The sequence below is a fragment of the Symphalangus syndactylus genome, chromosome 10 (assembly GCF_028878055.3).
Source record: "Symphalangus syndactylus isolate Jambi chromosome 10, NHGRI_mSymSyn1-v2.1_pri, whole genome shotgun sequence".
Lineage (NCBI taxonomy): Eukaryota > Metazoa > Chordata > Mammalia > Primates > Hylobatidae > Symphalangus > Symphalangus syndactylus.
The window spans coordinates 27,736,880-27,747,328 of NC_072432.2; the positions used below are offsets into that span (position 1 = coordinate 27,736,880).

The 10,449-nt window shown below is 35.7% G+C and overlaps 1 protein-coding gene across 4 annotated transcripts in view; it reads left to right on the forward strand.

The window, feature by feature from the left end:
• The window catches only part of SPAG6 (sperm associated antigen 6), a 71,683-nt gene extending 61,642 nt beyond the window's left edge, over positions 1-10,041 (forward strand). For 3 of the 4 annotated variants that reach the window (XM_055296736.2, XM_055296737.2, XM_063611072.1), the window contains 3 exons: positions 461-577; positions 4,277-4,422; positions 9,054-10,041. In XM_055296736.2, the coding sequence (XP_055152711.1) occupies positions 461-577; positions 4,277-4,422; positions 9,054-9,123 (333 nt within the window). In that variant the 3' untranslated portion in view covers positions 9,124-10,041. The remainder of the gene's footprint in view (positions 1-460; positions 578-4,276; positions 4,423-9,053) is intronic. The other variant, XM_055296738.2, reaches the window with a different exon arrangement.
• The last annotated feature ends 408 nt before the right edge of the window (positions 10,042-10,449 follow it).

The window sequence follows — 10,449 nt, forward strand, 5'->3', positions numbered from 1 at the left end:
CTGCATATGTATAAGCCATGAAATCATGGAGAATATAGAATGCTTGATAATGACATTCTTCAAAAAACCAAATTATTTTCTCGTATTTGTTGATAAGTAGAAATGGTGTGTATTAGTTATCTCAGTTTCCTGTATACACATTTTTACTCTAATATAGTATATATTAATTTATAGTCTGTAACTTTGCTTTATAATTTTAATTTTCTTATAGGTATTTTAAAAGCTCAGTAATACACTTTACATTTTAAGGCTTAACACAAAGACAACTTGTAGGATATTCTATGATAAAATCAATCAAAGCAGGAGTTTTTTTTTTGACAACAATTTTTAAAAATGAAACAACTGCAGCTTAGACCAGGAAATTGATTTTATTTTCAAATTCCAGGAATGTCAGATTTGAATTCTTGTCAAGGTTTCATTGATTACTTACTTATGTATACATTCTGCTTTATATTTCAAGAGTAAAGAAGCCATAAAGAATATCCTGCAAAAATGCACCTACTTACCAGCCCTTGAACCATTTCTATATGGTGCTCCTCCCAATATTCTGAAACATGTGGTTGGACAGTTCAGTAAGGTAAGAAATGCCAGCCTCTAAGGGGAGGAAGAAAATTAAAGTGATTTGTTAAGTTATTTTTTTCTCTGTTCGGTCAGTGGCTTTTTCTGTAAGATGGGGTCATGGTTTTACTACTTAACTCTCACCAATCTGTATGGACAGGGAAGTTACCTTAATAAAATTCACATGTAAATAAAACACTTTCTTCATCCTCACATTTTCCTCAGAGCCTCTACTGTCTTTTTAACTGTTCCCAGAAAAGAAAAATCTCATAACATAGATAATTTATATTGATAAGTGACTTTTAGTAATCTTTCTAGTGTCTTTCATTTCACTCACCTGGGAATATGGCAAAGCTCAAAGAGAAAAGGAAAAAGGTTTCTGAGCCACTGAAATATCTTTCATGAAGTCCATGTACTTTACTGGAGATGTTCTCAGACAGTCATTTGGAGCATATTGACTTATTTTATGAACAATTTTAACAAATACAGCTGTCATATTTCTTAGATTGTTGCAGATTAAATGATAGTAAATGGCAGTAGGTAGAAAGGTCAAGCTGCTATAAGTGGGCACAGCCAGCAGAGCTGATTACCAATAGCAAAGGATGAAAGAGAATGACTCTATTACCACAGACACTGATAGTCAGGATGGTGACCCTAAGCTATCAAGAGCTGGCTAAATTATGCTCAGTGAATTTGACTTAGGAAAATGGGGTCTGTACAAGTAGTAGCCCATGGTGGTTATGAGCTCGGGTTCTGAATTGGAGTACCTGGAGTTCCACTTACCAGCTCTGTAATTCTTTAACAAAATGTTGATCTCTCTAAACCTTAGCTTGGTTACCCATAAAATGTAAATAATTAGAGTACTTATTTCATAGGGTCATTGTAAAGAGTAAGATATTGTATGTTAAGCATTTAGCTCAATCCTAGGCACATATTAAGCACTCAAAAGAACAAAAACAACCAAAGAGTTGTATTTAAGAAATAAAACATGCAAGTGGGTCAGGCTAATTTAAAAGATTTTTAAAAAAATGAATGGGGGGGTGGCAAATTCATTTGAATAGTCAGTTATAATGCTATATAAATGAGAAATTACTATTCATACACTATGTTTCTACAAATAATGAACAAAAACTATGTATTGTTACAACTTTTAAAGTAGTCCCTACAGATAAGTTTGTCTAGTTTTAGGTCTTCATCTGAAAGATAGAGTCTGCTAACAGCCTTCAGTTCTCTCAACTCTGTTCATGACCTCCAACAGTACGACTGGCCGTCAAGTGCCAGAGCCACAGGAAAGTAGAAGTTTCACATTGCTGAAGCCACCCACCCAGGCAGGATACAGTTCTGTGTATCAAACACTTACATCCTTTCTTCCTCCTTCCAATAAAATAAGCTCCCCCTCTTAGTTATATGGGATGAGGGGAATATAATGGCATGCCCTCTTGACAAACCAACTAAATAACCAAATATTGCAGAGAAAAGACTAAATTACTGCAAGGGAAGTTGATCCATTTCTTTATTTTTTGTGTACTTTTGGGTGCTAAGAAAGTGACCAGCTAATTTGATCATCTAAGAGTGATAAGGGGTAAGGGGCTGAGTAGATCATCTACAGACAGAGTTATCTGTTCTTGAACTGGGTAATTGACATTATTTCTGAAAGTTTCATTTTGTAGTTTAATCTTTTAGGCTAGTGAGTGAGATATTCTGATTTTATTGAAGTAGCTATGAAAGTAAACACTAACCTACATTGAGTTCAAAATACATAAAACCAGTGGGATGTGTGGAAGTTAGACAGCCCCAAGATAAAATAAATACAGTACCTGTATCATATACACTTATAAATGTGCCTTCAGGAATATTTCCTTAATCTAAAGATACCAAAGCACTAAAAAGAGATGATAAAGCAAGGTAGAAGGTAAAAAGATACTGAAGTGGCTGGGGACAGAGATAGGAAGTAATGAAAATTCTCCAGGCCAAACAAAATATGTAAAACCAATATATTTATAGAGTATTACATTTTTTACAAATATATACTAGTGCAATTTTTATTGTCCAGCTGATTTATATTATTGCTCTATTAGCAAGATCCTTTTGTGGTTTTAATTATTTGTTAAATGCCTACATGTACCCAGCTCTCTGTTGAGCATTGGGGAACAGACAAAAAAGATTAAGTTGTTCTTCAGGGAACTTTATGATCTAGCTGAGGAGAGCAGACAAAATAATTAGAAAACATTTCAATGTACTAGACTTGGAGATAAACTTTTTTTTAAAAGAAGGAATGAGTGAATGTAGTCTGAAGTGTTCAGATAGGGCTTCAATGGAGGAAGGACAAGTGAAAAGAGCTGGTCCTTGCAGAAGGAACAAGATGGGAAAAAAAGAGTGTTTCTCTCAGAGGGATAGTAGCAGTGACCAAGGAAGAGAGCAGGACTTCCCACATTGTGAGCCCACCCCTTCCCCAGGACCTTCCTAGTCTGGTCAGTCTTTTTTTTGTCTCTCATAATAAATTTCTTCATTTCCACTGGCTTTTTCCTGCCAACATGCAAACGTGCTCAAGTCTCCTTGATCCTAAGATCAAAACCTGCAACATCTTTAGCCTTTAGTTCTATCCTACCACGGTCTACTGATTCCCTGTTTTCTCTTTCTGAAACTTTAAAGTTTGCCTTGACTTCCTTACTTGGGACACTTTCCTCAGCTGCTGATAGCCTGCCTTCCTCAACTTCGCCTCCACACACAGCTGCCTTTAGTCAAGTCTTCAGCACCTTCTTCACTGTCAGATCCAGTGACTTGTTTTTTAGTTTTCATTGGTTGCTTTAAGAAACCTTCTCTTGGATTTATTGATTCCTTACGTTTCTGATCTTCTGTCTCTCTAACATTTCAGTCCCCTTTCTCTGCCTACTCTTTAGTATATTCGTTCATTTGTTAAACATTTGTTGAACCTCTGTTAGGTACCAGGCACGAGGGAAATGAATGAACTCAAGTATAGTTTCTGCCTTCAGTGCCATTGTGACAGACATATAATGGATAATTAAAAATTAAAATTAAAATATTGTGTGGTATTTGGGTATTATATGGTAAGCACATGGATGGTGGTTTGACAGAATGCTGACAAAAGAAAAGAACTCAACTCATCCTGGGATAAGGGGATAGGGGCTTCCAGAGAAGGATTCTTAAAGGAGGTGACACTTGAGCTAAGTCTTAAAAGATGACTAAGAGTTAACCAAGCATAAGGGGAGAGGTTTGTGGAGTGTGGAAAGCCATTTCAGGAAGAGGTAACAGCGTGGGCAAAGGCAAGAGATGACACAGCATGCATGCTGTGTGTGACTGAAACAATATTTAGGACGGAGATTAGTGGTGGCTGGAGAGGTATTTAGGAGCTGGGTTCCACAGGACCCTTTGTGCCTGGTTAAGGAGCTTGCCTTTAAATTCTTAGGGAGCAAACAGACCTTGAATGGTGTAAGCTTTATATTTTACATCTGTGAGTGGATCTCCATTGCCTTTGCACATGTTCATTGCCTTTATTTCATTTCTTCAGCTTAAAAATTAACACATTCTAAAAAGAACACATTTCACTTCAAATTAGCAGCAGATTTGGCTCCTTATGTTATAGGTATATTGGGTATAAATTCTCTTTTACATTTTCTCACATACAGTATTGCTTTTCAATAGTAATAATCTAACTTGGAAAAGAAAAGCTGACATTTTATGTGCTTCACTTTGCAAGGTGCTGCCGCATGATAGCAAAGCTCGACGACTTTTTGTAACAAGTGGTGGCCTTAAAAAAGTTCAAGAGATAAGAGCAGAACCTGGTTCTCTCCTTCAAGAATACATCAACAGTATTAACAATTGTTACCCAGAGGAAATAGTCAGGTGGGGAAAATGGACTTTGAAACGTTCAATATTAGGATGTAGTTTTTCTGTTTTCAAATCTAGGTTTTATATCCGCTGTGTAAAAATGTGGACTTTGAAATACGACGTGAGGCCAATATGTACCTTTATTTCTCTCTTGATCTCTTCCCCCTGCCAAATTAATTAATGATCTGACTGACACGCACATTTCCAACTCAAACTGGAATGTCATTTAAGACTGTTTTTTTTTTTTTTTTGAGACGGAGTCTTGCTCTGTGGCCCAGGCTGGAGTGCAGTGGCGTGATCTCGGCTCACTGCAATCCCCGCCTCCCGGGTTCACACCATTCTCCTGCCTCAGCCTCCCGAGTAGCTGGGACTACAGGCGCCCGCCACCACGCCTGGCTAATTTTTTGTGTTTTTAGTAGAGAAGGGGTTTCACCGTGTTAGCCAGGTTGGTCTCAATATCCTGACCTTGTGATCCGCCCGCCTCGGCCTCCCAAAGTGCTGGGATTACAGGCGTGAGCCACCGCGCCTGCTGGGTCAAACAACTGAATCTTTAAAAATGCCCCCAAGGCATGCAGGATAAAGGCATATTTATCTATGTTTTCTATTCCTACATTTATTTCTTATTTTCTTTGATTAATATTGGAAAATATAAATTCTGATTTTTAAAACTTACATGCTGTAACATATACTTACGTAAGTTGCAACATGTCTGTTAATTCTTCCTATTTAATATCAATGGTGTTTAATACATATGGCAACATTAATTTTAAAAGCACAAAAGCAATTTTAAGATTAAAATTTGTTTTCTATCCACATATTTTTATCCAGTAAGTTCTTTCCAGAGTTGCAAGTTTGTGCACTTTTTAGGAAGTTTATGAGAACTCCTTGACAAAAAGAGTTCTAATAGGTAAGCTTTGAAATATTAATATATATGATACATCAAAGCAGTGATATATCATAACCTGTATAATTAGTCTACGTATAACACTCTGTCTCCAAGCTGGAGTGCAGTAGCGCGATCTTGGCTCAGCTGCGATCTCCGCCTCCCAGGTTCAAGCTATTCTCCTGCCTCAGCCTCCCAAATAGCTGAGACTACAGGCATGCGCCACCACTCCCAGCTAATTTTTTGTAGTTTTAGTAGAGACAGGGTTTCACCATGTTGGCCAGGATGGTCTAGATCTCTTGACCTTGTGATCCACCCACCTTGGCCTCCCAAAGTGTTGGGATTACAGGCATGAGCCACCATACCCGGCCACAAATTTATATTTTAAAAGTTTGTATAACATAAAATGTGTAAAACCATCAAATAAAGGAAATATTAAAATATTTTATGAAGAAAATAAAATTAAGTATTATACATGGAATATGTGTCCCTTCACAAAGAATGGTATTTTATATAAGTTTAAGGTAACTTTCAATATAATTTTGTTACAAACAAAGTTATAGAAAGATGCAAAAAAAAAAAAAAGAACTAAAGTGTCCCCAGAATGAATGACCTATTAGAATCAGCCAATGGTAAGGTACTTTATTGAAGAGAAGTTTTTTTTTTCCCACTTTTTTGAAGGCATATTTTAATTGAGCACCAGGAAAAACTGCAAACGCCATCACATTAGAAATTAATCTAGTGCTTTGTCAAAATACCATTGTAAATTTTTAACTTCTCCAATTATGTGGGCTGGGGTTTCATTTTTAAAATTGGCTAATTATCATAAAGAATTTTGGTTACCTGACTAATGTTTTCAAATTTCTGATATATATATATTTCACCCACACAGGGCAAGTAGGAAAACCTCAGTTATGTTTTAAAGCATTAGGTTCTATAAAATGGTATTTTATAGAAATCTTGGAAATGTTATCTTTCTATGGAAATAGACAAATATAATCTCAAAATAGTTTTTTTACAATTACATAATTCTCAAGAATCACTTGGTGATAACTATTTTAGAATTATCCTTTGTAAGAGTTTATCAACTGATACATTCATCTGTTGCTAACCTAAACATTTATTTCATACTGCCTTCCAATTTAGTAATCTTTAAATTTTTTTAATAAAGAAAGGTAGGTAAATGAGAGGAAAGGGGTCTCAACTAGACATTAGAAGACCTAAGTTCTGGCCCTGGCTCACTCCACAGCCATAAGGTGTTTTTGAACTCCTTTTTCTTCAAAATCTCTGCCTCAGCTGGGGTGGGGAAGCAGCTTTGGGGCAACATCTAATTTGGGCAGGGAGACATGGACACAGTCTGCTATTCAGCATATTTCTGGTATCATAACAATATAATAATAACTCCAATTCTCTGTGGGTCTAGGATAAGGTTAATCTGCTTACGTTCTTAAAGGCCATTTAGAGGTAAGTTGGGATAGCTGTGGTTGCTGGCCAGAGGGAAGGAATTTCCTGGTCTTATCTGGAGACTCATTTTGGTTCTTTCCGAAGGAGTAAGCTAAGGGCTCAGGCTTAGGTGTCAAACAGACCTTAATTCCGCTCTCAGTTATAACTACTTACTATAACTATTACCTTGAAGGTAATAGTTAACCCCTTTAGCCACAGTTTCTGCATCTGTACAAGGTGGTTAAAGATAATTACCTATTTCATAGTTAGAATTAAATGAGAAAATGCTTAGCCAAAGGGCTACATGTGGCTACTGAGGACTAGAAAAATGGCTAGTATGTCTGTTAAACTGAATTTTTAATATTGAATTTAAAATTTATAAAATGGCACTTGATTCAATTATTGGAAAACTTTTAGATATGTTTGGAACCACTTGTGAGTCTGTTTTTTCAACTGCAAATTTTATGTAATCTAAATACAGACATACTAGCCATTTTTTAAAAATTAATTTATTTTTTTGGGATGGAGTTTCACTCCTGTTGCCCAGGCTAGAGTTCAATGGCGTGATCTCGGCTCACTGCAACTGCCACCTCCGGGGTTCAATCGATTCTCCTGCCTCAGCCTCCTGAGTAGCTGGGATTACAGACATGCACCACCATGCCCAGCTAATTTTGTATTAGCACAGACGAGGTTTTGCCATGTTGGTCAGGCTGGTCTTGAACTCCTGACCTCAGGTGTTCCACCCTCCTCAGGCTCCCAAAGTGCTGGGATTACAGGTGTGGGCCACTGCGCCCGGCCCATACTAGCCATTTTTCTAGTCCTCAGTAGCTGGTGGGTCCCATTCAGTCTACATGTAGCTGGTAGCTCCCATATTTAACATGGTAATAACAATTATTATTAATCTAATATCAATGATAACATCATTATATCAATACTAAGAATACTATATTATTAAATAAGTAAAATATTAATATGTTAATATGATAAATTAAATATTTATTACATTAAAATATAAAATTTATTAATATTTAAATTAAAAGGTTAAAATTTTACAGATATTTAAAAATCTACCTCTTGAATTCATATTATCTGGTGTCCGATACATTTGAAGGCCTAGGAAGGTAAAGCCTGCTTTAAAATTTTTGACTAACTCAGAGAAGAAGCAGTTGTGAATTTCTCAGTGTAAGAATACTTCGAAGAAACCCACTGTTGAAAGACAATTTTAGAGAAGAAACATTCTTTAAGGCAGCTTTTTGGGTGTGTACGTAAGTAGCTGTTTAACTACAGATGCCTGTAAGCACACTAATCACTACTAAGAAAATACAGCTGTATTTTTTGGTCCACCTTAACTTGATAAATTGTGGAAGGAATTTTAGTGTAATATCAATTATGAGTTTTTAGGTCAAGCATCTGGGCATAGATAAAGAAAACAAAAGGCAAAACAAGTCTCTAATATTAGGTTTTATCTGGAGAAAATGCCTTCAGAAGCTTAATTATTTTGAGTGTTTTGAGAATTTTTGAATTATACTTCCATAGATTTAAAAATTATTCTAGAATGCCTGCTAAATTTTGACATTCATTTATCTGCATGTAAGTTATTTCCATGACATATTAAGCATCTCATAATGCACTGATCAACATATTTAATACTTTTATACTAAATCTTGTATAAAATGTTCAATTTATGAATGTAAATGTATAGTACTATAGATGCCCAAGAACTATTAATAGTAAAAATGATTAATTTCCTAGGTTTGTATGATACAGGTATTTGTAAATAGTTTTTCAATACTAAATTATAATTTATTAAATAGTTTTTCAATATGAATTATACTCCCAGAAATTTTTGTTTTCCTAGGTGACCAGATCTGATTAAAACCCATGCTGAGAATGATCTCTAAGGCAGTTAGAATGCAGAAGTTGATTAGTAACAATAGACTGTGTAGTCTAACTTACGAAAAAAAATCTATTAGCGATGATCCTTAAAGCAACATTAGCCACTTGATATGATTAAAATGAAGTCTCTGTAATAAAATATTGTCACTGGATTGAAGATTCTTGTTTGGAAAATGTCCCCTTTGCCATTACATTTATATCCCTTAAATGTTTTGCTACTTCTCTAGCACAGTTTTATGAATTCGTATTCTGTTCCTGGATAGCCTCTAACTTTATGCACAAAGCATTACTGGAGCATAATTATTCAGAGTGTATTTGAGATTTCACTCACAGGATTATTTCAGATAAATCCCCTATATTGAATCTTGTGTGCCTGCTGTGTTGATCGTTTCACCAGCATTTAATAGTGTATTTTCTTTTTCAGGTATTATTCCCCTGGATATTCAGATACACTTCTGCAGAGGGTGGACAGCTATCAACCACTTAATAACTGAGCAAAGTTATATTTTGATACTCAAATTCACAGCAGAGTAGTTATGAGTAACAGTAACTAAATCTTTCTAAATATTTGAACTAAGTATATTCTAGATTTATTTAATGGGAAATACCTTTAGATAATATTTTCTAAATGTATGTAATACTTTAAACATTCGTAGCTTGAATATATGAGGAACTATTCATGGTCATTCGCATGCATAGGATTTGCTCTAAAGGTAGATTTTAAAAACACGTTAAAGGGCCTTAAGGCATTTGTTATTCTGTTAAAAACCACACACACTCGTACATGCAGACAGCTCCAAAGAGATAGATAAGAGATGGCATTCAAAAACCCTAAATTATTCTAGCCAATTCGTCATAGGCATAGGCAAGGAAAGCTGGCCTTGCTAACTATATAGTAGTATACAGAAGCGAAATCTTTGAAGGAGGAAACTGATGACAGATATACAGGGCACTTGAAGGAGACTCTGATGCTAGTTATATAAATGCGTTAACTTAAGACACAGACTCTGTGGGTAACCTGTTAGGTTTTACTAAGAATTTAGGAAAAATTTACTCCTCTTTATCACAAGTTTTCCAAACTCTCTTCCCCACCCTATTTAAAGTGTTCCTTACCTTTCATGGGGCCAGTGAGTGTAGAATTCAGAATAAAGAGTTATACTCCTGCATGCATGTTCTCCCTCTCATTGAAAGGTTTCTTAGTCTAGCTCTGCTCATGAATGAACAAAGAAGCAGGCATGTAAAATGGATCCTTGTCCTAGCGTCACTTTCCTAAGTTTCAAAAGTCACATTTTCAGGTATTTAAGGAATAACTGAAGATAATACCATCGGGCTCAGACTTTACATGCATTTTTACTTAGGAAGTGGTAAATGGGTGAAAGAGAGTTTCAATAAAATTTTAAATAAAAACAGCATTAGAATTGTCCTTTTCATTTTTCCTATCCAGTGTGTTGCTGACCTTGGAGAATATGTGATTGGATTTATGGGTCTGGTTAGTTGCTGTGTGTGTGTCTTTTGCTTTAAAGGGATATTACTTCTGCTGCTCTCTCCTGGAGGAGGTGAATGATAACCCACACAGCCCCTAGGCCACGGTGTTTCCAGTCTGACTCTGTTTTCAGGTTTCCTTCTTGGACTCTCTCTCTCTCTTTTTTTTTTTTTTTCATGCAAAAAGAGCTACCCATTTGTTTTTTGTACTTTCTGGATTCATCTCTGTCATCATTATTTCCTAACAGTGCATAACTTTGTTGTGTCTTTTAAAACTTCATAATACCCAATATTACCCCATTTCGTTTTGCCTTATATCTGGCTAAGATTGTTGGTTA